Here is a 14,454-nt window from a genome sequence, read left to right as displayed (position 1 = left end):
GAGAGGCTGGATAAAGAAAATGTGGTACATATACACCATGGAATACTATGCAGCCATAAAAACGAATGAGTGATTACTTTGCAGGGATGTGGATGGAGCTGGAAGCCATTATCCTCAGCAAACTAACATAGGAACAGAAAACCACACATCACACATTCTCATTTGTAAGTAGGAGCTAAATGATGAGAACACATGGACACATGGTGGGGAACAACACACACTGGGACCTGTGAGGGGAGCCTCAGGAAGAACAGCTAATGGATGCTGGGCTTCATACCTAGGTGATGAGTTGATCTGTGCAGCCAACCACCATGGCACACATTTACCTACACAACAAAACCTGCACATTCTGCACATGTGCCCTGGGACTTAAAAGTTGAAGAAAAAAAAAAGTGTTACTGACATTCAATTGGCAGAGGTCAGGAAAGCATAGGCAAGTCTGGCACAAAGAAATAATGTCTTTATTCAAACTTCCTTATGAATAGTTAACTGGATTTTTAAAATTTGTATAATTACCAAAGCCTAGAACCTAATTCCATTCTACATATAAGCACCAAATCCTTCTGCATAATTTTACTGATTTATTTATTTTTTGAGACAAGGTCTCACTCTGTCACCCAGGCTGGAGTGCAGCGGTGTGATCACGGTTCACTACAGCCTTGACCTCCTGGGCTCAGGTAATCCTCCCACCTCAGTCTCCCAGGTAGCTGGGACCTCAGGCACGTGCCACCACGCCCGGCTAATTTTTTAAAAATTTTTTTGAAGAGACAAGAGTTTTACCATGTTGCTCAGGCTAGTCTCCAACTCCTGGGCTCAAGTGATCCATCTGCCTTGGCATCCCAAAGTGCTGGGATTACAGACGTAAGCCACCGTGCCCAGTCCGTAATTTTAATATGTACTGAATGTCCAGAAAAGCAACTGCTGAATAAAGTAAGAGAAAACTGTACTTTGGGGCAGATACAGTGGCTCACGTTTGTAATCACAGCACTTTGGGAGGCCAAGGAGGAGGACAGCTTGAGCCTAATTCAAAACCAGCCTGGGCAACTAAGTGAGACCCCATCTCTACCAAAAAAAAAAAAAGGAAGAAGAAGAGGAAGAGGAAGAGGAAGAGGAAGAGGAAGAGGAAGAGGAAGAGGAAGAAGAAGAAGAAGAAGAAGAAGAAGAAGAAGAAGAAGAAGAAGAAGAAGAAGAAGAAGAAGAAAGAAGCTGTATTTGAGTTTTATTTATACATTTGCAAAGAACTGTTCACTGTACTGGTTTGCTTCTCCTGGTATTTAAGTTGCAAATACCCTTACAGCAGTCTATTCAGGCAGCTGTTATGTCAAGCGAATCTGTCAGAAATGTTTTCTATTTATCCTTCATCTTACTGCAAGATAATTTTTTAAATTATATATGTAGGGCCGGCGTGGTGGCTCACGCCTGTAACCCCAGTAGTTTGGGAGGCCGAGGTGGGCGGATCACTTGAGGCCAGGAGTTCGAGACCAGCCTGGCCAACATGGTGAAACCCTGTCTCTACAAAGAACAAATAATAATACAAAAAAAAATTAGCCAGGTGTGGTGATGCACACTTGTAATCTCAGGTACTTGGAAGGCTAAGGCAGGAGCATTGCTTGAAGCACCCTGGAGGCAGAGGATGCCGTGAGCCAAGATCACGCCACTGCAGCGCAGCCTGGTTGACAGAGATTCTGTCTCAAAAAAATATATATATACATATATATATATATGTATGTATGTATGTAGAAAAGTTGTATTACCTGTGGATTTCATTTCATTAAAGAGAGTACTTCAAAATACTTATAAAAAGAGGGCAATGGATCTGAGAGGTTTGAGAACTAACGGGCTAGAAGATCAGCATCACTGTAGGATGCCTGCAGGTCTCAGTTAATCCAGCAAAAGGTAAGAAAGAGCATGTAACTATAATTGTTTTTTCTTTTGAGAATGTAAATTCTAAGCATGGTGAAAGGTAAGCAAAATGAAACTTCTGGAAGATGGTACTATGGTTTAAAAGCCTATTCAAATCTATACAACATCAAAGTAAGCGGCAACGAAGTAAACATTACCATGTCTACTAAGAACTTTCCTGTGACACTTCCTCAAATTGTCAAGGAGAGAGATTAATCTGTCTTAACAGATTTTCAAGGAAGATAAAACTAACTGGTCTGGCCAGGCATGGTGGCTCACGCCTGTAATCCCAGCACTCTGGAAGGCCGAGGCAGGCAGATCACTTGAGGTCAGGAGTTTGAGACCAGCCTGGCCAACATGGTGAAACCCTGCCTTTACTAAAAATACAAAATTAGCCAGGTGTGGTGGTGCACACCCATAATCCCAGCTACTCGGGAGGCCAAGGCACCAGAATTGCTTGAACATGGGAGGCGGAGGTTGCAGTGAGCCAAGATCGCACCACTGCACTCCAGCCTGGGTGACAGAGTGAGGCTCTAGGTCTCAAAAAAAAAAAACTGGTCTGTTTTGGGGAAAGAGTCACCAACAGTCTACTTATCATATAAGAAAAGTATGCCTGGTTTAAAAATCACTAGAGCCAACTCACTTCTGTCTTTTTCTTCAAGAGATGGGGTTTTGCCATATCACCCAGGCTGGTCTCAAACTCCTGAGCTCAAGTGATCCACCCACCTCAGCCTCCCAAAGTGCTGGGATTACAGGCATGAGCCACCATACTTCTAACTGATATACATGCATCTGGGGACCTCTGAGAAACTCTGAACTGCAAACAATTGAAAAAAGAAATTTTTAAAAAAGAAAAATTTTTCAGCACCTCAACTTCTGTGTGAAACTACAACCACCACCAAAATGTTTCCAATACATTAATGGCCCTATTTCTCTGCAAATAAGGATTACTCATCATTCTTACACTGCCTTTCAATTAGGATTATACAGATACATTCCTTATTCAAGCTTTCAATACGTGCACCTAAGTATTATTTTACAGTGGGATATACTTAGGTAAAATGAGAGGGTCAGATGACTCAGTTAGAAGTCGCCTGAAGAATTTTAGAACAAAGATTAATAACTCCAATATACCCCCTCAACCAAGAATTTGAAGAAACTAAGAGGTTAAACACAAAATTTCCAGAGCTCATGAAACTTCTGAGAAGTGTAAGAGAAACACAGAAAGTAAAACTAAAAGTAAGGCTTGTTGTTTGTTTTCATTTTGTTTTCAAACTGGGATTTCCAGCTGTCTTACTAAATTACATGCAGTGTTACTATCTCAATTAATTCCCAACTGACAAAACATGTGGATAGTTTTCTTTTAAAAGTCACCCTTACAGTACGTAACTTGAGAGGAGTAATCCAATTCCTCTGGTTTCAGTAACTCCAAAGACAGAAAGTGACTCCAACAGATATAGCTATAATGGAATCGCAGCCACTAACTGAGCCCTAGTTCCTGTTCTAAACAATCTCTCCCATCAGTGCTTTGCCTAAAATTATACGGTCTCAATTATCTTACTGAAAATTCACTGGGATCCCAAAATTAAAAATCAAACCTACACCAAAACAAACCTTAAACACCATTAGCACAAGATGACACTGACTATCCCTCTAGCTATCCCACGGTTTCTCAGCCTCAGTCCTCTTAACTTTTTGGGCCCAATATAATTCTTTGAGGGGGCTATCCTGTGCACTGTAGCATGTTCAGCAGCATCTCTGGCCTCTACCTACTGGACGACAGTAGCAGCCCTCCTCACAGCCCCCAGTTATGAAAACCAAAAATGTCTACAGGCTGGGTGTGGTGGCTCACGCCTACAATCCCAATACTTTGGGAGGCCCAAGCAGGACTGCTTGAGGCCAGGAGTTTGACATCAGCCTAGGCAACACAGTAAGACTCTGTCTCTACAAAAAATTAAAAAATTAGCCAGGTGTGGTGGTATGGTGGTACAGCTACTTGGGAGGCTGAGGTGGGAGGATTGCTTGAGCCCAGGAGGTAGAAGCTGCAGCGAGCCGGTGATCACACCACCGCACTCCAACCTGGGCAACAAAGTGAGAAAAAAAAATTGTCTACAGATTTTGCCAAATGTTCCCTGGGAAACAAAACTACCTGAAATTGAAAACCACTAATCTAGGCTATCTCCTTTATTACTCATTAGGCTGTGAAGAGATCCAGCCTGGCCAACATGGTGAAACCCCCGTCTCTACTAAAAATACAAAAATTAGCTGGGCGCGGTGCCAGGCGCCTGTAATCCCAGCTACTTGGGAGGCTGAGGCAGGAGAATTGCTTGAAACTGTAAGGTGCAGGATGCAGTGAGCCGAGATCGCGCCACTGCACTCCAGCCAGGGTGAAAGAGGGAAACTCCATTTAAAAAAAAAGGCAACTAAACATAAAGAAATACAAAGTGTTAGCACATCTAGTTGGTACTTCCCCCAAAAATACAAAAAAATTCATCTGCAGTGAGTTCAATTTTCAGATTTTTTTCTTCCTTATACTGAAAAAGTCCCACACAAATTTCCCCAATATATACATTTATATTTATCAGAATTTCAAGGATAAACTAGCCTCTACCTATAAGAATGCATATTTATTTCTAGATATTGCAGTGAATATATGTACTGACACTGTACATTCCAATTTCATATGGCAGCACCTGCATTTTGTACCACTGTAGCCTTTTAAAGACCTCAAAACACTGAAGTCATTACTTTTTAAATATAACTACTGGGTGTTCAACTCTTATCAATCATTCAATCAAAAAATATTTAATTAGCAACTGCTATATAACACCAGATAGATACCTCTCTGGGACCTTTCTAAGAATCGTGCAACTTAGAAAGGTCAGTGAGCTTAAAGGGTCACAAAGTCTTTAAGAAATCTGCTTTTTAGCTACTTTTATTATGGGTGGTTTGAACATTTTCCTGTATTAGAGTTATTACAAGTACAATTCAATGATGAATGCCTTCTGTAGCACCTGGTAGAGCCAAACTAGATAACATTACTTATTGATAAGGAAAACATTTTATTAGATCACAGAAGATGATAAAAGAAGAAGATAGAGGGAGAGAAGCCTACTACATAGTTTCTTCAGGTGGAGCCTGAAGGTGAGCAGGCCTTAACCTGATCTCTTCATCTGGATTTAGGAAGATACCCTGATCTCCATAAAATACTTAAAGAACCACCCTAGTCTCATCAGTACCAAAAGTAGGTTACTCTGCATATGATTTATCTCACCTGTTTAATGATGACTCTACCAAATTTAATCTCATAAGGTTACATTCCCTAACCTTGATTTAATGGGGAAAGACGGATGGTAGGGTGTAGGGACGGAATAACACCTTTACACTCCATGACACTGCCCTCTGTGGTGTACTACCCAGTCATTCATAATCAACGTAGCATACTAACTCCATTAGTCATGGCTTCACATTGTCTCTCAATAAGATAGGTCGAGTTTCTGCTATGGTTTTGAAAATAATACTCTGAAGTTACTTTAAGTATTTATTCTATCATCTGATGACCAAAAAATCTACAATGGCATTTTACCCAGTCCTACAGAAACTTGAAATCCTGAGGCTCCAGACTATAGAATCGAAATCTCTGATTTTAAAATCCAAGTTTAGTACTCACAAAATTCTACTAAAGTTATTTTCACTGTAAATAGGAAAACACTTTCAATAAGAAGAAGAAATTCCTAAACAATACTCACTTGGAATGGAGACTTTTTCTGAAGCCTAACAGAAAACAATGCCATGAAATATGTTTTCATAATTCCCTTCATGATTTCTCCTTATTTCTTAATATCTTCTTTCCAAATGAACCTTTTGTCCTCTTTTCGAATGGTTTTTTTTTTTTTTTTTTTTTGAGACGGAGTCTCCCTCTTGTTGCGAGTACAATGGTGCGATCTCGGCTCACTGCAACCTCTGCCTCCTGGGTTTTCAAGCAATTCTCCTGCCTCAGTCTCCCGAGCCCAGCTTAAATCACTAAATTGTTTAGATTAGAGGCGCCCACCACCACACGAGGCTAAGTTTTGTATTTTTAGTAGAGACGGGATTTCATCATGTTGGCCAGGCTGATCTCGAACTCCTGACCTCAGGTGATCTGCCCACTTTGGCCTCCCAAAATGCTGGGATTACAGGCGCTAGTCACCATGCCCTGCCCTCTTTTGTCCTCTTATCTGGGTAGATCCAACCCAAAGACACACAAAGCTAGAATTGATCTGGATTAGCAGTAAGGAGTGTTATTTTATCAAATTAAATGAATTCAGTCTACATGTGGCTTTAAAAAAAAAAAAAGATGAAATAATAAAATAATAAAATTTTAAAAAGAAGAGTGATTAAACCTTGCAACCTAGTCCCACTGAACACAATCATGGCTCTGAAACAGTCCTTCCCATTGAATGGGTGAAGAAACCTAGTAATAGCTCATTAAAAGCTGATGTAAACTCAATATCCAGCCTCTGGTGTTCAGTGAGGACAGCACTCATAGGTGATGGGTTCTTTCTTTCTCTTTCTTTTTTTCTCTCCTCTCTCCCCTCTCTTCTCTCTCCTCCAGACTGGCTCTCTGCTGCCCAGGCTGGAGTACAGTGGCACAACCATAGCTCACTGTAACCTCGAATATCCTGGGCTCAAGCAATTCTTCCACCTCAGCCTCCCAAGTAGCTAGGACTATAAGCACATGCCACCATGCCCAGCTAAGTTTTATTTTTTATTTTTGTTGAGACAGGGTCTTGCTATGTTGTCCAGACTGGGAGAACATTTTAAACAAAGGGAGACAGAGGTCTAAAAATAGGTAACACATAGAATGGTGAGGTAAATGCTATGGCCAAGGCACAGGGCGTGTGGAGGAATGAGATGAGTTTTTGAAGCTGATTAGATTATATCATGGAGTCTTTTTCTTTTCTTTTTCTTTTTGAGATAAGCTCGCTCTGTCACCCAGACTGGAGTGTACTGGCACGATCACAGCTCACTGCAGCCTTGACCTCCCGGGCTTGAGCGATCTTCCCCACCTCAGCCTCCTGAGTAGCTAGGACCACAGGCACACACCACCACCCCTGGCTAATTTTTTTTATTTTTGTAGAGATAGGGTCTCACTTTGTTGCCCAGGCTAGTCCCAAACTCCAGGGCTCAAGCAATCCTCTCCTGCCTTGGGTTCCCAAAGTGCTGGTATAACAGGTATGAGCCACAGCATGCCCCAGTTAAGTGATGGTTCTTGGTATCCAACTATCACAAGAGTCAGTACCTTCTTTGTTTACTTTGTTTTTATACAATTTATCCATATCTGATTTTGACTGGGGTATTAAGCCTTTTTATATATTGACTATAAATGGTTTTTAGGTTTTACGTCCTTCATTTTGCTCTTTGTTTTCTATACATCTTTCTTAGATTTTAGGTTTGGGGGTACATATGTACATTTGTTACATGGATAAACTACGTCACTGGAATTTGGTGTACAGATTTCGTCACCCAGCAACTGAGCATAGTACAAGAGTTTTTTTGACTCTCATCCTCCTCTTACCCTCACCACCTCAAGCCCTCGTGTCCATGTTTGTGCCCATGTGTACTCAATGTTAGCTCCCACTTATAAGTGAGAACACGTGATACTTGGCTTTCTGTTCCTGCTTTAATTCACTTAGGATAATGACCTCCAGCTGCATCCATGTTGCTGCAAAGGTCACGATTTCGGTTTTTTTTTTTTTTTTTTTTTTTAAATAGCTGCATAGTATCCCATGGTGTATGTGTACTACATTTTCTTTATTAAGTCCACCACTGATGGGCATCTAGGTTGATTCCATGTCTTTGCTCTTGTGAATAGTGCCACAATAAACATACAAGTGCATGTGCCTTTTTGGTAAAACGATTTATATTCCTTTAGGTATATAACCCAGTAACGGATTGCTGGGCAGAATGGTAGTTCTGTTTTAAGTTCTTTGGGAAATCAAACAGCCTTCCACAGTGGCTGAACTAATTTACATTCTCACCCGCAGTGTATAAGCATTCCCTTTACCCCACAACCTTGCCAACAACTGTTATTTTTGGCTTTCTAATAATAGCTATTCTGACTGGTGTAAGATGGCATCTCACTGTGGTTTTGGTTTGCATTTGTCTGATGATTATCGATGTTGAGCATTTTTTCATATGCTTATTGGGCCACATATATGTCTTCTTTTGAGAAGTACGTAGACAAAAAAAACCAAAATCATACCAACCACACTCTTGGACCACAGCACAATTAAAATAGAAATCAATACTAAAAAGGTCTCTCAAAACTATACAATTACATGGAAATGAAACAACTTGCTCCCGAATGACTTTTGAGTAAAAATTGAAATTAAGGGAGAAATCAGAAAGTTCTCTGAAACTAATGAAAACACAGATACAGCATACCAGAATCACTAGGACACGGTTAAAGCAGTATTAAGAGGAAAGTTTATAGCACTAAACACTTACATCAAAAAGCTAGAAAGACCTCAAATTAACAACCTAACATCACATCTAGAGAAACTAGAAAAACAAGAAAACCAATCCCAAAGCCAGCAGAATAACCAAAATCAGTGCTGAACTGAATGAAATTGAGATGCGAAAATCCATACAAATAAATGATAAATGAAACCAAAAGTTGGTTCTTTCAAAGAATAAACAAAACTGATAGATCCCTAGCTAGATTAATAAAGAAAAAGAGAGAAGATCTAAATAAACACAATAAGAAATGACAAAACTGACATTACCACCAATCCCACAGAAATACAAAAAACCCTCAGAGACTATTACAAACACCTCTATGCACACAAACTAGAAAACCTAAAATTCCAGATAAATTCCTGCAAACATACAACCCCACAAGACTGAACCAGGAAGAAACTGAAATTCTGAACAGACCAATGATGAGTTCCAAAATTGAATCAGTAATAAAAAACCTGGCCAGGGCCATGGCTCATGCCTACAATCCCAGCACTTTGGGAGAAAAAGGCAGGCAGATCACTTGAGCCCAGGAGAGACCAGTCTGGGCAACATGAAGAAACCTTCTCTCTCAAAAACAAAACAAAACAAAACAAAAGAGAAAATGAGCCACGTGTGGTAGCACATACCTGTAGGCCCAGCTACTCAGGAGGGTAAGGTGGGAGGATCGCCTGAGTTTGGGAAGTCAAGGCTGCAGTGAGCCGTGATCATGCCACTGAACTCCAGTATGGGCAACACAGTGAGACCCTGTCTCAAAAAATAATGAAAAATAAAAACTTACCAACCAGAAAAGGCCCTGGACCAGATGGACTCACAGCCAAATTCTACCAGACACATGAAGAAGAGCTGGTACCAATTCTACTGAAATCATTCCAAAAAATCAAGGAGGGACTCTTCCCTAACCCATTCTACGAGGCCAGCAGCATTCTGATCCCAAAACCTGGCAAAGACATAATGAAAAAAGAAAACTCCAGGCCGGGCGCGGTGGCTCAAGCCTGTAATCCCAGCACTTTGGGAGGCCGAGACGGGCGGATCACGAGGTCAGGAGATCGAGACCATCCTGGCTAACACGGTGAAACCCCGTCTCTACTAAAAGATACAAAAAACTAGCCGGGCAAGGTGGCGGGCGCCTGTAGTCCCAGCTACTCGGGAGGCTGAGGCAGGAGAATGGCGGGAACCCGGGAGGCGGAGCTTGCAGTGAGCTGAGATCTGGCCACAGCACTCCAGCCTGGGCGACAGAGCGAGACTCCATCTCAAAAAAAAAAAAAAAAAAAAGAAAAAAGAAAACTCCAGGCCAATATCCCTGATGAACACAGACACAAAAATCCTAAATAAAATACTAACAAACCAAACCAGCAGCACATTAAAAAGCTAACGCAGGCCAGTGTGGTGGCTCACATCTGTTATCTCAGCACTTTGGGGGGCCAAGTCAGGCAGATCACTTGAGGTCAGGATTTCAAGGCCAACCCGGCCAACATGTGGAAACCCCGTCTCTACTGAAAGTACAAAAATTAGCCAGGTCTAGTGGTGCAAACCTGTAATCCCAGGTACCTGGGAGGGTGAGGCACGAGAATCATCTGAACCCACAAGGCAGAGGTTGCAGTCAGCTGAGCTAGTTCCACTACACTCCAGCCTGGACGACAGAGCGAGACTCCGTCTCAAATAAATAAATAAATAAATAAATAAATAAATAGCGGCCGGGCGCAGTGGCTCACGCCTGTAATCCCAGCATTTTGGGAGGCCGAGACTGGCGGATCACACGGTCAGGAGATTGAGACCATCCTGGCTAACACGGTGAAACCCCTTTGCTACTAATAATACAAAAAATTAGCCAGGCGTGGTGGCAGTTGCCTGTAGTCCCAGCTACTCGGGAGGCTGAGGCAGGAGAATGGCGGGAACCCGGGAGGCGGAGCTTGCAGTGAGCCGAGATAGCGCCACTGCACTCCAGCCTGGGCGACAGAGCGAGACTCCGTCTCAAAAAAAAAAAAAAAAAAATCAAAAAAATTAAAAAGCGAATCCACCACAATCAAGTAGTCTTTACTCCTGCGGTACAAGGTTAGTTCAACATACATAAATCAATAAATGTGATTCATCACATAAACAGAATTAAAAACAAAAACCACATATCAGGTCAGCCGCAATGGCTCATGCCTGTAACCCCAGCACTTTGGGAGGCTGAGGCAGGCAGATTGCTTAAGCCCAGGAATTTGAGACCAGCCAGGGCAACGTGGCAAAATCCCATCTCTACAAAAAAGAAAAAAAAATTAGCCGCGCATGGTGGAACCCACCTATCTACTAATACTCAGGAGGCTACAGTGGGAGGACAGATTAAGCCCACGAATTCAAGAACAGCCTGGGCAACAAGACAGAATAAATTCTGTCTCTATTTAAAAATAAAAAAGGAGGCTGGGTGCAATGGCTCACGCCTGTAATCCCACCACCTTGGGAGGCCGAGGTGGGCATATCACGAGGTCGAGATGGAGACCATCCTGGTCAACATGGTGAAACCTTGTCTCTACTAAAAATACAAAAATTAGCCGGGCATGGTGGCACGTGCCTGTAGTCTCCACTACTCGGGAGGCTGAGGCAGGAGAATTGCTTGAACCCAGGAGGCGGAGGTTGCAGTGAGCCGAGACCGCACCACTGCACTCCAGCCTGGTGACAGAGCAAGACTCCGTCTCAAAAAAAAAAAAAAAAAAAGAGAATATACTGTATAATTGAAAATTACTAAGACAGTAGATTTTAAGTGTTCTCACCACACAAAAATAAATATGTGAGGTAATGCTTGTTAAATAGCTTGATTTAACCATTCCGTGTATACATATATCAAATCATGCTGTACACTATAAAAAATACAGTATATAACTTTTAGTTGTGAAAAAAACATGATTTATTAAATGCTTCTCCCCTCTTCATCACCCTCCCCTTCCTTTTGCTACCTCACAGTCTTTGGAATTCTCAATCTGAAATGTACCTATCCCTCAAAACTCAATTTAAATCCCACTGGCCACATCAATGCTATGAAATTCCCCTCTCTGTATCCTAAAGCACACATCCTCACCCCTTTATGTTGTTACTTTTTCCATGTTTGCCTTGCTTTTCCCCAAAAGCTGTAAGATCCTTAAGGTCAGGAACCACATATCGCTCCATATCACCTCCAGGACACTCAGCAGAGAACCTTGGATACATTTAGAAAGAATCTGGTTATATTCAATTGTGTTAGGCCTCAATTTACAAATCAGACATGACAAATAACATATCAGACCAAAAAGATCAAGAAACTTCTCCAGGCATTAAGTAAGGCTTAGAAAAACACCTACTCAGCCTTTAAAAATATCCCTTTGAAATAAGGACTTAAAGGTGAGAAGAAAATATATAATCAATTGTAGAAATTTAGACTGTCTTCTCACTCTTGTTTTTTTTTTTTTTTTTTTTTTTTTTGAGACAGGGTCTCACTCTGTTGCCCAGGCTGGAGTGCAATGGTGCAATCTCAGCTCATTGCAACTTCCGCCTCCTGGGGTCAGGCAATCCTCCTACCTCAGCCTCCTGAATAGCTGGGACTACGGGTGCATGCCACCACATACGGCAGATTTTTTTATTTTTTGGTACAGAAGGGGTTTCTCCATGTTGCCCAGGCTAGTCTCAAACTCCTGAGCTCAAGCAATCTGCCTGCCTTGGACTCCCAAAGTGTTGGGATTACAGGCGTGAGCCACCACGCCTGGCCAACTTCTCACTCTTAAAGGCAAAACAGTGAACAGCAACTTAAAGATCAAAAAAGCTAAGGTTGCAATATTCAACAAGGCATCACATTCAACAACATACCCCTGGTCGGTTACACACATACTGGCTGAATTCCAGACTCCCTCTCTATGGTAAAAGAGTTCTGCAGGCTCTGATGCTGGCTGGAAAAAAACTAGGCACCTGCTCTTCCCAGCACTGAAATACAGCCAAAAAAGAAAAAAAAAAAAACCATAAACACATAGCAAAATCAGCAAGCAAAACTAGCATTTAGGCAGGGAGTGGTGGCTCACGCCTGTAATCTCAGCACTTTGGAAGCCCGAGTCGGGCGGATCACTTGAGGTCAAGGGTTCGAGACCAGCTTGGCCAACAAGGTGAAACTCTGTTTCTACTAAAAATACAAAAATTAGCCAGGGTGTGGTGGTCACGTGCCTATAGTCCCAGCTACCTGGAGGCTGAGGCAGGAGACTCGCTTGAACCCGGCTGGTGGAGGTTGCAGTCAGCCAAAATCATGCTCCTGGGTGATAGACGGAGACTGTCTCAAAGGGAGAAAAAAAAAAAAAGGCTAAGTAGCATTTATATGAAACTATGACTCCGATGTTGGGGGTGAGGCAAGTAGAGAGGACAGAATATATCATAATGCCTTAAACAAAACTTTTGAGAGAGAAGACTATAAAACACCCTTTAAGCACTTACTCACTGGACTCCATTTGTTTCCAAGAAATAAGATATACAGACTCACTTTAGAAGGCTTCCTCCTACACTGTATCTGAGACACCATAAATATAAACATACATTATGTTGCCACTCTATGGTAAGGCTGAACCTGGACACTTCTAAGGAATGGAACAACCATGAAGACAGTTGGCCAAAGATAGGACTGACATTCACCCTGGGGGAGCTCCTCGTAGTAGCTACAACCCAACCCAAAACAGCTTCTGGGTTTGTGATGCTGGTGCTGGCTAATAAGCTGCGTAAGTGTTGTTTGTTTTTTGTAGAGAGGAGTCTCACTGTGTTGCCCAGGCTGGTCTCAAACTCCTGGCCTCAAGCAATCCTCCTGCCTCGTCCTCCCAAAGTACTGGGATTACAGACCTGAGCCACCGCGCCTGACCTACAAAAGTGCTTTTTTCACAACCACAGCACTGCCTCTCAAGGAGCTAACAGTCTGGCAGAAACTCGTGAAAACCAATTTCATGTCGGAGGTAGCAACCCCAACATTCTATCCCGGCTCTTTTTCTTAAGTGAAGAAAGGGACAGGGTGGGGGGCGGAACAATGGTATTAAAGACACTAGCAACATGACAACCAAAATAAACGAAGTTGAAACAGTACGTCCTGCCTTCTTCCTAAAGCCATTTCCTTCAATAGTGATAGGAGTGCAGGCTGTCTGCAAGTCATTAGTACGCTGCTATTTTCACTTTCACAAGGACCCTGGAAACCTCTGAAGAGCAAAATCCTCCTTTTCGCCTCACAGATACCATCCAACCCCCTTTCTGTGCTTCCTTCCTTCCCCAGAGAAAACCGAATAGGGACAATCCTCAGCAATCCGCTATTTTGCTTCACTGACAAGGGAGGTGGCGGGGGCGGGGGGAGTGAAAAGTGGAAAAGAACGTAGAGGAAGGTGAGAAGACACAGCGGAAGGAGTATGGGGGGAGGTCATCGTGGGGAAAAGACCAGGTATAAAAGAATGCAAGAAAATTGAGGGGAGAGTTATCAGAGGGAAACTTGCTAAGAAAAAAATAATAATAATAAGGACAGGAGAGGTAAAGAGGTGAGATCAGGTGAAGCAGCCCACGATGAATTAAGAGGTGGGCAGGAGGTACGGGGCCGGAGCCGTGACGCCCAGGGTCTAGGGCCAGTGGCTGGAGAAGTGGGCAGCAGGTATTCGGCAGACCGATGTCCTGGGAGTCAAGGGTGTGCGGAAAGCTCCAAACCCAGTTCCGGGACATCAGAGCCAGGAATCTATGAGGTTCCCAAGTACAGAGAACACGGGGCTCTTACCGGTAGTTTGGGGCTGACCTCGCCCTTGCAAAAGTGGCAGAAAAACCGGTGGGCGGCTACAGCGGCGCCCGAGTCCGCCCCGGCCGCCGAAGCCTCCGCCATTTTTGTCCTCCGCCGCGGCCGTCCGAGAAGGCAGCCGGCCCGTCCCTCGCCAGGCCGCTACCTCCCGGGCTGCAGTAGCCACCGCCGCCTCGGTGCGGCCCACCGCTTCAGAGCCCGCGTCGGTCACGTGAGTCGGCCAGACCCAGAGAGGCGGCGGCGCCAACAGCAACCCTGCGGCCCGCCTCCCAGCACCAAATAGGCGCAGGAAGGAAAGG

At 43.2% G+C, this 14,454-nt stretch overlaps 2 protein-coding genes across 2 annotated transcripts in view; both read right to left on the bottom strand.

The window, feature by feature from the left end:
• Positions 1 to 14,319, bottom strand: part of RNF115 (ring finger protein 115) — an 83,138-nt gene extending 68,819 nt beyond the window's left edge. The window contains exon 1 of the mRNA NM_001266784.1: positions 14,138 to 14,319. Coding sequence (NP_001253713.1) covers positions 14,138 to 14,239 — 102 coding nt within the window. The 5' untranslated portion in view covers positions 14,240 to 14,319. The remainder of the gene's footprint in view (positions 1 to 14,137) is intronic.
• LOC708768 (NBPF member 20) overlaps positions 1 to 14,454 on the bottom strand; it is an 853,661-nt gene that overhangs the window by 366,127 nt on the left and 473,080 nt on the right.

The sequence above is a fragment of the Macaca mulatta genome, chromosome 1 (assembly GCF_049350105.2).
Source record: "Macaca mulatta isolate MMU2019108-1 chromosome 1, T2T-MMU8v2.0, whole genome shotgun sequence".
NCBI lineage: Eukaryota > Metazoa > Chordata > Mammalia > Primates > Cercopithecidae > Macaca > Macaca mulatta.
This window is presented reverse-complemented; position numbering and strand designations above follow the sequence as displayed.